This window comes from Rhinichthys klamathensis, unplaced genomic scaffold, assembly GCF_029890125.1.
Source record: "Rhinichthys klamathensis goyatoka isolate OS25496 unplaced genomic scaffold, OSU_Roscu_1.1 h1tg000185l_1, whole genome shotgun sequence".
NCBI classification, from domain to species: Eukaryota; Metazoa; Chordata; class Actinopteri; order Cypriniformes; family Leuciscidae; genus Rhinichthys; species Rhinichthys klamathensis.
Window position 1 is genome coordinate 1,032,396 of NW_026606713.1, and position 18,901 is coordinate 1,051,296.

General features: G+C 36.2%; 1 protein-coding gene across 1 annotated transcript; it reads left to right on the forward strand.

The window, feature by feature from the left end:
* The first annotated feature begins 4,087 nt into the window (after positions 1–4,087).
* LOC130095099 (uncharacterized) lies at positions 4,088–9,485 on the forward strand. Its single transcript, XM_056261756.1, has 7 exons — positions 4,088–4,153; positions 4,779–4,832; positions 5,483–5,561; positions 6,783–6,891; positions 7,109–7,207; positions 8,802–8,989; positions 9,301–9,485. Exons 1-7 carry the CDS (start codon positions 4,137–4,139, stop codon positions 9,445–9,447), a joined length of 693 nt encoding a protein of 230 aa, XP_056117731.1. The 5' UTR covers positions 4,088–4,136; the 3' UTR covers positions 9,448–9,485.
* Positions 9,486–18,901: the final 9,416 nt, after the last annotated feature.

Sequence of the window (18,901 nt, forward strand, 5' to 3'; positions counted from 1 at the left end):
TGATTGAATGTACTTACATACGCTCTCTTTAGTACGCAATGGGCATTCCAACTGGCTGTTTGATGCCTGAACTTAATGTTTTAATGAACTTAGTGTCATCTGTAATATTTGTGCATGTGTAACGTTAAATGTAGTTATAACTGTAGCATCTATAACTTGCATGATTGCATACATATTCATTTTAATCTAAAATCTTTTTGTTTAAAAACATTGTCACACCTATATTGTCTCCTATCCACAGTACAGTTGCTCTAGGCTTACAGTTCTTGTGTATTTTCTCAGATATTGAGCATGTCTCTTCATGCTGTTGAAGAAGCTGTCAAGATGTGCAAAGCTGAAGAATCAAGACTCACTGAAAACATCAGGCAGTGCAAAGAGATATTGCGCTCAATGTAAGGTATTCAAAGGGATAGTTCATCCAAAAAATGAAAATTCTGTCATCATTTACTTATCTTCATGTTGTTCCAAACCTGTATGAATTTCTTCTGTTGAACACAAAAAGAAGATATTTTGAATAATGTACATTGTAACCAAATAGTTGATGGACCCCATTGACTTGCATATTATTTTGTTACATACTATGTGTACAGCAGAAGAAATAAATTCATACAGATTTGGAACAACTTGATCAGGGACGGACTGGGGCTAAAAAACAGCCCTGGACTTTCTCCCAAATAGGCCCATCATCCAGCCATTCGGCCCTAGCCACTAGGATGTCCTGATACTATGCCACAATACTGTAACCTATATCAGACAAGGTATTCACAGCAAGTAATATCTCAAAAACAATGATGACAATTAGGGTTTTGTTTATTAATGAAGCCTCAGTCTTCAAATAAAAAACAACAAAATGTACAATGCCATTACATCTGCATTGAAAATAAAATACAAATAATGAAATGTCACTGGCTACAGAAACCCTAATTACACAAACTTGTAATTATAAAACATATAGTTACTATATACCAGGGGTCTCCAACCTTTTTGTGTGCGAGGGCTAAAGGGATAAAATAATCTAGAAGGGCTATACTCAAAAATATTTATTATACATATAACATGGTGGTGTTTTTTTTACCTTACCTTTACCTTTACTTTTAACTTTAACTTTTTTACTTTTCACCATCATATGCGAAATAATAAAATATCTTGATATTCTGGTTCAACAATTCCTGAAAAATTTGTAATATATATATATATATATATTATTCTCTAAAAACCTATTGTAGCATAAACATTTAGTATAAATATTTAATGCAAAATAAATAAATAAACTGCCATAACTTCTAAACAAAAACATTACTGCATTACATTTAATAGCCTACATTTATTGGCCTGCATGACTATTAATATAACAGCATTTTTAATATGAATACAGGCACATTTCTGCCAAAACGTTTGTTTTACTAAGTTACAGTTAATTCATAAGTTGTGGAGTGAAATGTCTTCTAACTGGTTTGTTCTTGGAACAATGTTTCACCTGTTTTTTTTTGCGTCAAGATGTTGAGAATATCAGCGCTGTTTAATCTGGCTTTTAACTAGCTTAAATCACAGCCATCTGTGGGTTTATAATAGAGATAGAGAATTCTGCACTGAATTGAAATGCTTCTCAGTGGATCGCGCAACTCTGTGTAATAATGTTCGCGTGATCGAGATCAGTCCGCACAGCTGCTTCGGCCGCGATCGCAGTTTTTTTGGGCCGAGCTGATAATGCTCCGCGCTGGCATCCAACTTAAAGGTGCATTGCTGCCACCTACAGTACTGGAGTGTGAAACAGATTAGTGGGGGGAAAAAACAGGTGATGACTGCGTGTGTGGCGGGTGGTGGGCCGGCCCGCCGGCCGTCCTGGAGTACCGGCCGTTCTGTGATACTCCAGATCACACAGATGGCCAGTCCGCCCCTGAACTTGATGGTGAGTAAATGATGACAGAATAAATTTTTTGGGGTGAACTGTCCCTTTAAGTGGGGTTTCTTGTTGTTATGGCATAGGGAACCAAGGGGCTAAAGGCACACCTCACTTCTCCCATAGTGTATGATTGCAGAAAAATTTTGGTTTGGACATTTATGGAGCAACAGATTTTGTTGAAAATAAATCATAAAAGTGTTTTTTTTTGTTCGTATAAAATCGTATAAATGTATGAGGTGGCGAGGGGGGCCTTTTACCCCAAAAGGCACACAGTATTGATACAAATACTTTATTTAACATAATATAATGTTTTTAATAGTGTCTTAAGTTAATACATGTTCAAACACTATAGCAAAGTTTGTACTATTTTCTGTTTATCTTGATATAATAAGAGTTAAGTTAAGAATAAAATAATTAATTTGTGTTCAGTAAATTAACTTTTTCATTAAAATATGTTATTGTTAATATAAAAATTACAAAATTATTTTCAAAAGTAAAGATTCCGAAAGCATTGAAGGAGATCCCATAATAATTAAATATAGATTTACATTAGTAACAACACATGATATTTTATTATATGATATGATTAATATCATATTTTGAAATATGATGGTTTGGTTTGACACCCAAATTAATCTATGATTTTTACCATGTGAATCTAACCATGTCATGTCAACAAATAGAAAAGTCAGCCAACTCTTTATTATCATGTTAATTATTGTGCCTTTTACCCCAAATACAATACTTTTACATATTCTTCCGTTACTGAAAAACTGTTGCTTTAATTAGCTTGAACAAACCTGAAAATCATTAACAAGACCTACAAAAATATATTTAGTAATTTTAGAGATTCTCATTTGCTTCTTAAATCTACAACAATTTAAAAAAACATCAAATATTAGATCAAATTAGCGCAGAATCAACTTTGCGCTTCTGCGTTGTTCACGTCAAGGATCAGACAAATTTCCACGTCCATCTTGAAAAGCAGATGTTTTGGAAAGTGCTTCAGCAGGTTTTTGTGCCATCTAGTGGTTTAGATGATAGACTTTTACCCCGGTCCGCCTTTAGCCCCAATGTACTAGGCTGGTTAAAACCAGACCATTCTCAGTTGTAACTGAGTTATGGTCTGGCAAAGCGTCATAGACAAATCATTTCCAGAGGGACGTCACCAACGGACGTCGCGGATAGACCTAAAACCAATCAGAGCGATGAAGGAGATGACGTATGCAGAGCGGCGGAGAAACATCTCCGAGTGTTGTTCTTTACTCGGTTTTTAACAAAAAGGAAATGTTCAAATCGCTTAAAACAGACGCGATAGCTGATTCGAACGAGTGATGTTCGACGGCGGCGTCCATCTTTGTAAAGTAGGCTACAAAATCTGCTTCAAAATCCCAGCGCTGTCATCATCGTGTAAAGCCCGCCCCAACGTTTCTGATTGGTGCCTTGATTTCGACGGATTGGAAATGGGCTTGAATGAGCTCTTTGCCAGACTAACTTTCAGAGCAAATCTAAATTTGCCGGAAGTTGTCTGGGTTTTCCCAGGCTACCAATGTACCCCACCTGTCTTGAAATAGAGGGTGTAAAAAGTTCAATTTTGTCATGTCATATTTGTGCAGGAGAACACGCGTGACAGAAGCCAGTGAACTGGAAACTGCCACAGCCATCGGTACTAAAGATGGTCAGAGGAAAATCATTGATTTATTTGTATTTTTTTTGTCATATAATCCCATGTTATATATTACACAATATATCTTTGTCTCTGCTTTCTAAAACAGATATTCCAGCTGCAGAAAAAACAGAAATTGAATTGTTGGAGCATGTTTTAAAAAAAGCACTGAAAATCCGCAGCACATCTGAGGCTCATAAAGAACTTCACTCTGACAGCAACCAAAGAAAACACCCCAATGAGGGCAAACATAAACCTCTCAGTAATGTTACTGTTAAAGAAGAAGATAAAAGGAAACCAGTGAAATCTTTCCCCCCTCCAGAGACGTGCAAAAAACCCAATCATCACAGAGGAGCAGCCGGAGGGAACATGACCCACGGGGCCGTTCTGCTCCGGAAGGGACCGAATGCTCATCCAGTGTTCAAAGGAAGGCCATCAGTCCCGAAGAGCGCCCCAGTGAAGATCTCTTCCACAGCATCCCAGCAGAAGATGTGTGTCAAAGCCACAAATGCTGAAGAGTCTTCCCCATCAGTGTCTGGTAAAGATGGGAAGTTCACAACAGGAAATATGCAGAATGCACAATGGTATGTATATGATCAGATATTCATCTTTGTTGCGGCCAAATATGAAATATATCTTTAATCGAATACGTACACTACCTTTCAAAAGTTTGGGGTCAGTATTAAGAAATTATTACTTTTATTCACAAATGACACATTAAATTGACCAAAAGTGACAGAAAAGACAGTTATAATGTTACAAAAGATTTCTATTTTAAAAACGTTCTATTCATCAAAGAATCCTGAATTGTATCAGTTTCCACTAAAATATAAAGCAGCACAACTGTTTTCAACATTGATAATAATCAGAAATGTTTATTGAGCATCAAATCATCATATTAGAATGATTTCTGAAGGATCATGTGACTCTGAAGACTGGAGAAATGATGCTGAAAATCCGGCTTTGATCACAGGAATAAATGACATTTTACTATATATTCGAATAGAAAACATATGATATAAATTTTAGTAATATTTCACAATATTACTGTTTATACTGTATTATTCATCAAATAAATGGTGAAGCGACTTCTTTCAAAAACTTTAAAATCCTACATACCCCGAAAGTTTGAATGGTATATGTAGGCTATTGTATAATATATATTACATATTACAATGTAGCTTTAATTGCTTGTCTTTGTTGCTGTAGGGTATCGTCTCCTTTGTTACCAGTCTGGCGAGCACAAAGAACAAAACAGATCCGGTCAGTCTAATATTGCCTTTTAAATAAATGGAATATTTTGGGTTCATTACAAGCTAAGCACTATCAGCAGTATTTGTGGCATAATTGATATTGATTAGAATGACTCATTTTTTAAAACCATGCCACAGTACAATGGAAGTAAACAGAGCAACGCAGTAAACTTTAAAATAATGTTGCGAAATTAAAGCATTAGACATGTTAACATGAGACTAGTGTAAGAAAAATCGCTTGCTAGCCTTGTCTGTGAAACATCATATAATATGAAGATTTAAAGCAGGTAAATCTTGTAAATTTCACACAGAGAACTGAACCTTTTACACAGAGAAACGTCTAAATATCATCAGTGAGTGACTAATAACTGCATATAACATTAGTTATAGAGCAAAATGGTAATTTAGAAAGCATCATAATAACTCAAGTAACACATTTTTAAGAAGTGCTTCATGTAAACACCTTGCTCCTTTGACTTCCATTGCACATGCATTACTTTAACCAAGATTTTTCCTTACAATAGATTTACTCAAGTCAACCCAGAATATTTCTTTAAATCAAATGATATTAAATGAATATATGCAAAATATTAAATCACAATTATAATTGTGAGTGGAAAAAAAACTTCTTTTTTTTTTTAAGTGTAACTGTTCTTTCAGATTGTGGAAGAAAGTGTTAACCCAGCAATCAAAGCCAGTACCAGAGAGAACCCAGTTTACGGAGAGACTGCGGGCAACTGTATCCTTCAGTTCAATCCTGTCACTTCTGACCTGTTGCATATGATCAGACATTATCAATGCATCCATGCAATCATCGTTTCTCCTGTTGGTGGGTTTTAATCCTGATCTAGGACTAAACTGCACACTATAGAGTGGTGCAGGCATGACGTGTTTTTGTAGGCCACCCTGGTTCCCTCAAAAAAAAACAATAGGATTTTTCCATTGGCTTTTGGATTATTGCAGAAAATAAGCTCTGTGATCAACAAAACTTTATGAATTTTGAAGCGTAAATACAGTCGGTAGAAGTCAAAAGCTAAACGCTATAAACGAACTACACCACAGTTGCATGAAAGTTCGAGTCATAATAGTTTGCAAGAGCGCAATTATAAACACAACGAGGCCGTGAAAGTAAACGATGTATGTATATACAGTATATCATCTGTGGAAGGCGTAGGACCATAAAATGTTCATCCAACCAAAATAATGAGCTTATGTTGCGTGACATTGTACTCTGAGCTGTTCGTGTGACTCGAATTATGCATTTCAATGTAAACGAAATGAATCTGCAGCAGTCAGGTGCTACAAGTAAGAGCTCTGTAAGTTGTTTAAGTTCATTATTATTTTAATGTAATGTGCTTAGAGACATGAGGTAGTTTAACGGCGTCTCTTGTGACGCTTTTGTTTGCTTCCTGTTGTAGGTGTTCATGTGTTTTGAAGGAGGTGTGTCTTTGTAGACGCTCTGAAGGTATGCTTTTAAAGCTAGCTCGCTATTGCTAGCCGCTCCGAAAATTGCCTACCCTACCTTTAATGTCTCCGACAACCTCTGTAGTCCCATTTAGACACTTGTTAGCAACCGCCTTTTACAAGACAAGTAAAAAAGCTTTAAGGAGGCTAACCCGTGAAAATATCTTGAACACACCACAGACCTTATTTTCAAGCATTTAACCAAAAATACATTCGAAAATCCCATTGACTTCGGGACAATGGAACCGGAATTGCTAAAATCCTAACTTGTTTCCGGGTTTTGGCCTAGAAAAATACGTCATCCCTCCACCACTCTTTTCTACTTGCTATTTGTTCAAAAGGCCTCGTCAGGATAGATGGCATATTTAATTCAACCATTAAAAAATGAAGCTTTGAGGGATAAACGTACAATCCTGTCATCTTTTACTCTCCCTTTCTTTTGTTTTGGTCAAATCTTATGTCGTTGTTGTATGTTCTTGACCTGCTGCTGTATCAGTTCCCATCCGTATGGCCTTCCAGATGTCCTGCTGAGATCACAGCAGAGCTGGACGTGCTTTCACAGCGTTGTCTTGACCTGACGCACTGCTTCACACACTCAGACTCAGGTAGGGCAGAAAATATGGAGGGCTGCAGGAAGGCAGAAGTGTGTGGGAGGAAGAAGGGGGCTGAGAAATGAGCATCTGGACAATAATAATCCGTCCAAGGAAAACACTGTCATCTAGTCTTTATTCCTCTGAGTCACAGGACGTTTCACAGGCTGCAGCTCATTTGGAGTAGATAGAGATCAAGAGAAATGTGTTTGTGTGTGTGTGTGTGTCACAGGGACGTCGCATGAGAGAGAATATGAGTCCTTGCGGATGCTGGAGGGTTTGGAGAGAATGACGGCAGATCTTCTTACATGTGCTGATCAGCGGAAGAAAGGTACTTCACAATCTCTCTCCAGTTGCCCAAGCGCTTTGACGTCATTTTCAGGTCAGGGTTCATGAGCAGGGTTCATGAGTTTGTTTCTTGTGTTGTTTCTCATTTGTAAGACACTTTGAATAAAAGCACCTGCTTAATTAATAATGTCAATTTACAAAATAAATGTAAAACATTTCATTTTACGGCTCAGGGAAAAGATACAGTTCATTTAACGCACACTGACCTTTTGTGACAACATGCCCCAATGGTGCATCATAAGGTAAATTGTCACAAATGTAGGCTATTTAATGGCCAAAATAGTGTTGAAAAATTATGAAGTACAAAACAATTCATGAAACAGCAAAAGGTAACATGAAAATATGAAACCATTGTTTTTACCAACAGAAACTACAATAAATAAAAAAATTCTAATACAATTTTATTTAAATTTGTTAGAATTTAAATATTTATTAGAATATTTGAACTAAATGTATTTATTTGTATTTTCTTATTCATATAAATGATAATATTGATATTAAATTATAATGAATTATTATATTAAACTATTTTTAAATGTTTTTATTATAATATTATTTATTTAATTATCATTTTATTTGACACATGGAAAAACTTGACCCAAAATTCTTCAAATCAAAGAAGACAGTTCAAATCTGCCTTTAATGTAAAGTTGACTCTTGCTTGAATATGTCAGTGTGTTTTTATTGTTTTTTTGTAAACAATTAAACAGACAGATATGAGAAAATATGGTTATATTGTAATTTTACTTAAGTATAAACACATATTTTAATTTAAGAACATTCTGGCGTTTAAAACCAACATACAAAACCAGTGCTAGAAAAGCCACACATTTGTGTAATTGTAGTTTTTGTGACAACTAGCCCCGGTCTACTTTATATGCAAAGAAGCACACGAGACAGGACTAGCAAACTTCATCCATCTTCATTACTCTTTTCACTTCTTTTCTCACACACTACGTCATTACGCAAGTCAACAATGTACATTTCTTCTCATGAACACAACAGTGTTCACATGGTATTTGCAGTGATCAAAAACTTTCTTCAGTCTATTTTGGGTCCAATGTGGTGTCAGTAGTCTTTTATCTGTTCACCCACCATTAAACAGTTTCTGTGCTCAGTTTCACATGTTCGATTTCTACAAGTGACACACCATCCAATTATCCAAGAAGTCCCATCCCCTTTCTCAAGGTTGTTATCTGTCATATTTTTCTCATGAAGTTTGAAGTGCTCCCTCTGGATTTAAAGGGTAACACAACAACAAGCCTCACACATGGTTCATCATTTTGAAACTTTATCCACCACAACCTCATAGAAATCCCCCGACTTCCTCCGTGTACCAGAGTTCCCATGTTCTTGCTTCTTGGGAAAGCAATTCATGTACTGTTTCAATGTTTTGCCTTATACCAATTGCATTTGGTATCATTAGAATGTTACTAAGAAATGATATTATCACAGATTTTGCAGTTCAGTTGTGAATTCAGTTCACTATCCCGTTCACACAGCTTGATCTGGATTATATGGGTTGATAACCTGGACGTAGATCTAAATCCAGTGCAAAACTGCCTTGTGTTTCTCAGACTGGGAGAGGTGGGATAAGAGTAGCTCTGGAGCTTTGTGTCCCATCCGGAGGAGAGGTGAATGGGGTGACCCAGATCGTTCCTGTCTGCCGCCCATCCTGTCCTACACCAGTGAGACTGAACTCAGAGAGCTGGAAAGCCAAAGGCTCAGAGTAGAACAACTTCAGCAGGCCGTTCGTCTTCAGAAGGTTTCAAATCATTTTCATATCTCGTCCTTCTTATATTCAAAATATACCTTTTTTCTTCATTTGGCCCAAAAAAAAGTTGGCTTATTAGGCATCATGTTGTTAAATATCGATACTATTGTTTTCTGTAGAGCTGCTTTATATCTGAATTGAACTCATTTCATAATAATTGATGAACTTTACACGGTTATTGAACTGAATCAACGTTGAACTGATTTCTGCTGAATAATATTGTCTTTTTAGAGGCTGAATTGATTGTTTATCACTGTAAAGCTTCTTGTATTGTATTAAGCACGTGTTTTTCCTGTCTTTAGGCGATGTCCGATAACCTTGTGTCTTTCTGGGACGCTCATTCCGGTGTCAGGCGACCCAGTGCCGTGGCTCTGCGTGGTCTTTACTCGCTTCTGGCGGAGGGAGGCGTTCAGTTCCCGTCACTGGTTTCGGATTCGGAGGGAGATTGAGCGAAAACAAGACTGTATTTCAGGGTTAGTTCACTGAATTCTACAAAGCACAGCTGGAAAGTATTCCACACGAAACTGTTCTCCAGAACTGTTATTCTGAGAGAAACTGCTTGCGTTTCAGCGCCAAGCGTGTTCGCTGTTGTTGCCTCGGATGTCAAACAAAGTCCTTTTTGTAATCAGTCACATGACTGGAGACGTGACGAGCGAGTGCAGCTGCTGTTAAGAAAGACGAATAAAGCTTCCAGCTGACGTCTCTCATGATCCATGAGTCAGGATTTCATTTCATGTCACACTCCTCCATCCCGCATATATTATCGTCTGTCACTGTGCGGCAGAAGTTTATTTGGCTCTCTGAGGAGTTCTTCCTGTTTGAATTCATTATGGTGAGCCTCGACGTGCCAAACCACCGGCATCTTTTGAACGCTAACACCGTGCGTTCTCATGAGGCCTGTGGTGTTGTGTTTTGCCAGCAGAGGGTGATGTGTCCTGAATGCTGTCCTGAACCTCTTCCAGAGTCTCTATTGACAGCATCTGTGGCATGACGTCTGTAGGGCTGAAAGTAATTTAGACTCATCCCTCAGTTTAGAAAAGAAAACAATGATTGTGTTTATGCTGTAATGCACTTATAATGGATGTCTAGACGTTCCCGAGCCCCATCGTACAATCAAAAATGTGTGTTTTTCGATCTATAAAGTGTCTAAATCACCTTTTAATGGTGGAACTCGTGTTCTGGATGTTACTGATGCAAGCACTGTTTTGATTTGTGTCTGTAAAACCGATCAAAAGTTTGGAAACATTTATATGATCAAAAATACAGAAAGTAATATTGTGAACATTTCTATTTTAATATGCTTTAAAATGAAATTGATTCCTGTGATCAAAGCTGAATTTTCAGCATCATCACTCCAGTCTTCAGGGTCACATGATCCTTCAGAAATCAGTCTAATATGATGATTTGATATTGATAATGTTGGAAACAGTTGTGCTGCTTAATATTTTTTGGAACTGTGATACTTTTTTCAGGATTCTTTGATTAATAAAACGTTAAAAGAACAGCACCGACTTGGCAACATTGCTAAGATTCGGATATTTCCCTTCAGGGGGTGTTGTCATAAGAATGTGTTGATCATTTTGAATATTTTAGAGGAGTTTTTATTACAGTTAATGGAAAAAAACAAATCACTTTTGCTGCATTCATTCAAAATTCATTTAATTTGACTTTAAGCGTTGTTTCAGTGCATTTTTTTCCAAGAAGGAAAGTCAGACATTCGAAGTTGAAAGCAACACGGCGGTACTGTTCCTTTAACTGACTGGTTTCAAAGGCTTACGTTCACAATGCAAGCAACCAATCATATATGATGTGTAGGTCTGACTGTAATTTTGCAGGTAATAACAGAAACGGCATCTGTTGCTTCAGACAGTGGAGTCAATATCTGTATCTACACCAGTTGCCATAGTGACGATGAGAGTGGCTGTTATTGTGGATAAGACGAGAGCAAAAAACCCAAATTTTGCTTATGTTCATAACCATCATGACATCTCACATCGGTGCTGTTATAAGATGTGTCAGAAATGATTTACTCATTCACCATTCAAAATGTAATGAATGCCACTACTGCTCTAATTGTATTACATTAGAATCATGTTATCTCCTAAATGACAAAAAAAACCTAGTTGGCATCTGATATGACCAATCAGACTCAAACATGTTTCTACAAATCTGTATAACGTCATTTCAAAGCAGATGTAGACATTTGTAAGACAATCAGATTGTTTTTGTTTTATATTTTGTGGCATTTTTCTGAATCTGTGTGTATTTTAATGTTTATCCTGGTGCAGTGTCTTACACATAGACGTCCATTGTAAGGGTAAACGTTATTGTAAATTTGTCCGTTAAGTTTAACTTCTATTGTACCATGTATATTCCTTTAAAGGTCCACTAAGTTTTCCAATTACAAAAAGCTTCACACAGAAGGAAATGAGTAGTATATTTGACAATTATGTTTGAAATCGTGTCAGTCCTTAAGATCATATTTGATTTTACGATTCAAAACATATTGAATGCCACTCCCGCTCTTTGTGAATTACCTTAAGCCTTTACATTAAGCCTCAAAATGACAAGAAAAAAGACTGAAAAAATCTGTTTAATGTGAGCTCAAACCACATATAGATGTCTGCAAGAATCAGATTCCATGTATTTTTATCATATTTTTATTTATTATTGTTTTGTATTGTATTGTAGTATTTGGTCACACTTTAGATTAGGGTCCAGTTCTCACTATTAACTAACTAACAACAACTTTTGCCTCAATAAACACCTAACTGCTTATTAATAGTTAGTAAGGCTGTTAAGTTTAGGTGTTGGGTGGATTAAGGGATGTAGAATATGGTCATGCAGAATAAGGCATTAATATGTGCTTTATTAGTACTAATAAACAGCCAACATCCTAGTAATATGCATGCTAATAAGCAACTAGTTCATGTTAAGAATTGAACCCTAAACTAAAGTGTTACCTAGTATTTTATTTCAAGACTTTTATTTTGAGATGTTTGTAAAAAATCACATTTGTTAATAATGGTAACACTTTACATAAGGTTCAATAGTTCTTCAGCATTTATTAATCTTAGTTAATATTAATTTCAACATTTACTAATACGTCATTCAAATCAAAGGTTGTATTTGTTAACATTAGTTAATGCATTGTGAAGTAACATGAACAAACAATGAACAGCTGTATTTTTCTTAACTAACATTAACAAAGATTAATAAATACTGTAACACGTATTGCTCGTTGTTATGTTAGTTAATAGATTAACTAATGTTAAATAATGACGCTTATTGTAAAGTGTTAACTGATGCATTTAAAAGTTAATGGCTCAACGAATCTTTACAAAAGTTCACAATGCTGCTGCAGATGAAATATAATGTAGATAACATTGGATAAATATCTTTTCGTGAGGTTAGATACTGATAATTAATCACTCAAACCCCTTCATCTAAAGCTCTCTACTCAACCGTCGGACTCACACATCTGCCATGTTTGTAGTTTTTAACACTTTTTATTCGTGCTTGTAGTTCTAATCGAGCCCTCGTCCATTTAAGGTGAAATGACTTAAACATACAACTTGATTTTACTTTTTTAAGGCAGCTACTTTTTTTTTTACAATGAATATTGCGTCATTTGAGAGGCAACTACCAATTCTAATTTTGAATAATACTTGATATGGATATTATGCGAATTGGGACGCAGCATAGTTCTCTAAAAAGAATATCAATATATTTCTGAAATTGTGCCAGAAGAGATGCAGTGCATTAGTCACGGCGAGTATTACTTTTGTACTCGGCGAGTATTACTTTTGAGTACAGTGACTTTTAAGTTGATTATATGTCAAAACATGCCAATGGTTTGTGTGGTTGTGATGATTGTTAGTTAATCTCTGACTGTTCAAACCTCTTAGTCACCAGAAGTGGAGAACAAAGGAGGTACTTCTCATTGATTTCATCTCACTTTTAGAGTCCCACATGGTTTTCACACAGCCCGAGGAGCACAAAGCTGTCACGGGCGCCGCCGCCAACCTACTGAGACGATCAATAGATCATAGGATTAATAAATCGAACAGGTCTCGTTCCGGTCACGCTACGTGCAAACCCGCCACGAGGATCGCCTGCGGTAAGTATTCATCCTTTGGATATTCATTTATGCATAACAAACAGTCCTAAACCTCATTTTCTTTAGTGCTAAACAGGTTTATTTATGTCAGATTCATGCTGAGCATGTGAAAATGAGTGTTTGAGAGGTTCCATGGGGCCCGTTGGGGGACGGTGGCCCACAGACAGGAGGCTCAAGCTGTTCCAGACTGGGAGACAGGTGGCGCTGGGTTCACGGGTGGGCGTCCTCCTCCAGCCCACGCCCACTCCACGCTGATGTCACTGACTCACACGGGAACACGTTCAAGGGACTGATACTTCCATCGTGGGGAAAAGAAAGACAAAAAAAAGTAGAAAAACAACAGATGAGTGCAGGAGTGAGTTCAACCAAGACACGTTCACTTTGTTACGACACTTTTAAAGCCATCATGATATCACGTCTCTTTTTTTCAAGGAATATTGCAGTATTTATTATAAATGATTTATCCGTGCCCTCATAACTTCCCCTCTCTCTTGCAGCGACATCTCTTCTTGTCTATGATGAAGTGTTCACTTGCGTGAGGCCGGGGCAAACTGTCACTCACTTGAGATCAACCAATAGCAAACCATAACCATCCAATCAATTCCCTACGACAAAATCAAGCCCCGCCCTTCATTTGTTCTTGTTCGAGAGGCCGTTTCACTTAGACATACGCCACAATAGGGAAGAAAAGACTCTCACATCCTCCGTTTCATGTCGACCTTAAGATGGCACCTCAGCTTTCATGTATCCTTCACAGGGAAACCAATCCCAGAATGCATTGCAATGAGCTCTGTGAACATAAATCCAAGATGGTTGCAAAAGTTTTTAATTTACCAAATATTGTATGCAAGATGTGTTTTCATGCCTTACTTTGGTGCTAACATGAAATGATAAAGGAATCAATGAGTCCAATCAAAAGTTGTGTCCCAAATGAGGCATTATACTTTATGCACTTACTATGTACTCCACTGTCTAGAGTATGAACTTTATAAGGTTATTTTTTCATCCAACATGGCACACCCATTTTCATTTTCAGTGTGTACACACTACTCTCTATTTTTAAAGCAAAGTGTCACTGAATAGTATGCAAATTGGGACGCACCTAAAGATTGTATATACTAAGACGGTGCACTGGTTTTACTTTAAATTAGGAGAAACTACAGTGTGCAATATGGCATCCCTAGTATAGGAAGTCCCGCCTTCAAAATAAGAGCCCATCGCTTCATTGTAGCCAGTGTTATTTTAGTATCATTGAGATATTTTATTTTTGTTACAATTTTGAATTAGTTTTTGTTTTATATTTTCTGCTTTCACTTTAATGTTAGTTTTAGTAATTTTGTTGTTTTTTTGTTATTTTTATTAGGTTTTTTTAAATATATCTATCGTTTTTATTTATTTTTTTTATTTTCAGTTTTAGTTATTTTAGTATATCAAGTTAATCTAAATGAAAATGAATAATGTTGTAATGTTGAATATATATTTTTTTATATTCTATTTTATTTAAAGTTTATTTCTTTCTTCTGCTGAAGACAAAAGAAGACATTTTGAAGAATATTGGTAACCAAACAATGACTTCCATCGGATGAAAAAAAAAAAATATACTATGGAAGTCCATCAACTGTTTGGTTACTGACATTCTTCAAAATATCTTCTTTTGTGTTCAGCAGAAGAAAGAAATTCACAAAGTTTTGTAACAACATGGGGGTGAGTAAATGATGACAGAGTTTACATTTTTAGGTGAACTTTCCCTTTAAGTTCACTCAAACTGTCAACACATACTCACCATCTTCCATTCTTCCATGAAACACAAAAGGAAATGTCAGGCGGGCGGAGAACCTCCTGCTTTTTTTCCCATACAATGAAAGAGAAAGACGTCACTCACGATTGCTCATGAAATAAGTGAAGACCAATGATGTTGCCACATGTCTTTTCTAAAAAGTAGTGAAAGTTAATTGAGCTTTGACTTTCACCTACAAGTGACATGCACTGGATTTAAAGCATTTTTGTAGTGATACAGAAAATATTATTGTAATTTATTACAATTATTGTACGAAATAATTCAACACTTAAAATACTTCTGTCCATTACTATGGAGTTTTATTGTGGCGCTTTTTTGCTTCATGATTTTGTTGAATGGAAAAGATCAGCTTAGACATTCATCCTGATATATTTTGTGTTCCTAGAAGAAAATCATGCAGATTTGAAAAACGTCACATGGACGAATACATAATTACATAATTTTTTTTTTCCAAATTTGACAGCATGGCTGCCTTCTGTGCAGAATATTTTTTGAAGCATATTTGCCAAAAGTATTACAAATGCATCACATTCAGCTCTTGAACCCATATGGCATATTGCAGTGTGAAGGGCTTATCTGCTCTTGACTTTCAAACATTCGGCCTGCATTACATTTGCCTTTCCAACAGCTTTAAATGGCTCATTTCTTGCACAAACCATGTCAATAAAATCTTTTTTTCTCCCTGCAGTTTATCCAGCTGCTTACTCATTCACACGAGTCTTCATTCAGCGCAGCCCCGGGGGTCTTCCTCGTTGTACAATGCTTTGAGAAAGGAAGGAATAATGAACAGAAGAAATAGTGATGTCAGGAGGGAAAAGGTTCGGTGTGAGCTATTTAGGATCATTGAAATGTTGGAGCAGAAACTGTACCCTGTAATTCCAGTAATAACATTCATCTCTAGCTTCATAGGAATATCATCAACCCTTCCTGGAAAAGCAATACTAGTGTGAAAGGAGCTGTGAAGTAGCATATAGTCCTCAAAATACATGTCCTCCCATAGAGATAAATCTTCAAATGTCATTGTCACTTTGTCGCACATTCAATTTGTCATTGTCAAATTGTCACTTTGGCACACATTCAAAAGGCTCTTGTGCCTTTTATGTCTCTTTAATGGATCTTGTGGACATCTTGAGACAAATCTCCTGTAGAAGATGCTATTGCAGGAATATCTTCCACTTAAAGTCTACTTATAGATTGCATACTATTGATTTAAAAATGCACAGGAAATGCATTAACAGTACATACGCTTAGCTAGCAAGCAACTGAATGGGAGGTTAGGTTGTATTTTAGTGAACCTGCATTGATTATTCATGATGTAAGTTTGTTAATTGAGCTTTGAAGTTTCTGAATTGTACTTTTAGGTGGAGGAACTTATGGTTTTGCACGACGCCTCAATATCTGACACCGGCACTGGACTCGATTACGACTGTCCTGAGATGTGACGTAAAAAGACAGTGAGTATATTACTGTAAATGTGTTTCCCCTTCATTTGAACAACGTATTGATGAGCTGAAATGGTACATTTACATGGATGGTTTTACCAAAGCAGCTTACAACATAAACCAATAATATTATCAGAGCAGTAAATGAACAGCATGCCACAATCTAAGGAGCAAAGCATTATTTAATGCTTCGATCCTTCGGCGGTCTCACTCATTCGCCACCCCCTCTCTTTATTATCCATCTTTCCCACCCCGTCTCTCTCTTTCTCTCCTACGTCTCGATTTCTCCCTCAGTATGTCCGTGCTGGTGTGGGGCTGAGTCACCAGACATCAGTTAACTCTGTGTTTATGCTCCTCCTTCCATTTCACCTCACTCAGTGGGATAAACCGAGCGGGAACCACTTATTACGAACGTCTGAGTCTTATTAGACATAATATTTGGGTTGTGTATGGAAGAGAGGCTTGGATCCGTTCCTTATTTAGTGAACTCATCTCGAGTGTATTTGAACGAGGCTTTGATAAGTGGTCATTTTGGGCTTTGCTGGATTTGTTGACATAAGGAAGGGTCTTTGCAGTGGAAGGCATCAGTCATGTCTGAGTAAAACAGACATGATGATCAGAGATTGATCCTTTAAATGTCATTTGATCAATAAGGTGGGCTTTTTTAGATGCAATGCACAGCATGCGGGAATATACACAATATATACTTTGCGTGCTATTGCTCGTTCCTTTCAGGGTTGCATTCTAATTTCCGAATAAATTCCTGAATTTGAAAGAAGGGAATAGCAAACAATGCAGAATTCAAAATATAGATAGATAGATAGATAGATAGATAGATAGATAGATAGATAGATAGATAGATAGATAGATAGATAGATAGATAGACAGACAGACAGACAGATAGATAGATAGATAGATAGATAGATAGATAGATAGATAGATAGATAGATAGATAGACAGACAGACAGACAGACAGATAGATAGATAGATAGATAGATAGACAGATATAGATAGATAGATAGATAGATAGATAGATAGATAGATAGATAGATAGATAGATAGATAGACACATATAGATATAGATAAACAGATAGATATATAGATAGATAGATAGATAGATAGATAGATAGATAGATAGATAGACAGACAGACAGACAGACAGACAGATAGATAGACAGACAGACAGACAGACAGACAGACAGACAGACAGACAGACAGACAGACAGACAGACAGACAGACAGACAGACAGACAGACAGACAGACAGACATAGATAGATAGATAGATAGATAGATAGATAGACAGATATAGATAGATAGATAGATAGATAGATATGGATGCATAGATGGATATATAGACATACAGACATATATAGATAGATAGATAGATAGATAGATAGATAGATAGATAGATAGATAGATAGATAGATAGATAGATAGATAGATAGATAGATAGATAGATGCATAGATGGATATATAGACATACAGACAGATATAGATAGATAGATAGATAGATAGATAGATAGATAGATAGATAGATAGATAGATAGATAGATAGATAGATGGATGGATAGATGGATAGACAGACAGATGATAGATGGATAGATAGATAGATAGATAGATAGATAGATAGATAGATAGATAGATAGATAGATAGATAGACAGACAGACAGACAGACAGATAGATAGACAGACAGACAGACAGACAGACAGACAGACAGACATAGATAGATAGATAGATAGACAGATATAGATAGATAGATAGATAGATAGATAGAAAGATAGATAGATAGATAGATAGATATGGATGCATAGATGGATATATAGACATACAGACAGATATAGATAGATAGATAGATAGATAGATAGATAGATAGATAGATAGATAGATAGATAGATAGATAGATGCATAGATGGATATATAGACATACAGACAGATATAGATAGATAGATAGATAGATAGATAGATAGATAGACGATATATAGATAGATAGATAGATAGATAGATAGATAGATAGATAGATAGATGGATAGACAGACATATGATAGATGGATAGATAGATAGATAGATAGATAGATAGATAGATAGATAGATAGATAGATAGATAGACAGACAGACAGACAGATGGATAGAGATAGATAGACGGATAGATAGATGGATAGATAGACAGACAGATGGATAGATAGACAGATGGATAGATAGATAGACAGATAGACAGACAGATGGATAGATAGACAGATGGATAGATAGACAGAAAGAAAGAAAGAAAGAAAGAAAGAAAGAAAGAAAGAAAGAAAGAAAGAAAGAAAGAAAGAAAGAAAGAAAGAAAGAAAGAAAGAAAGAAAGAAAGAAAGAAAGAAAGAAAGAAAGAAAGCACCTTTGATGACCAGGGTGGAAGAACCCTTCATTTCCTAGAATGCATCACCTGTACAATTTAGTAAATTGCCCTTTCCTGTCATTCCAATTTGAATTCCACAAACTCCAGTTGTACTTTGTGTGTGTTGTATCCGATTCGATTCAAAACCTAACTCATTAGATAAAAGG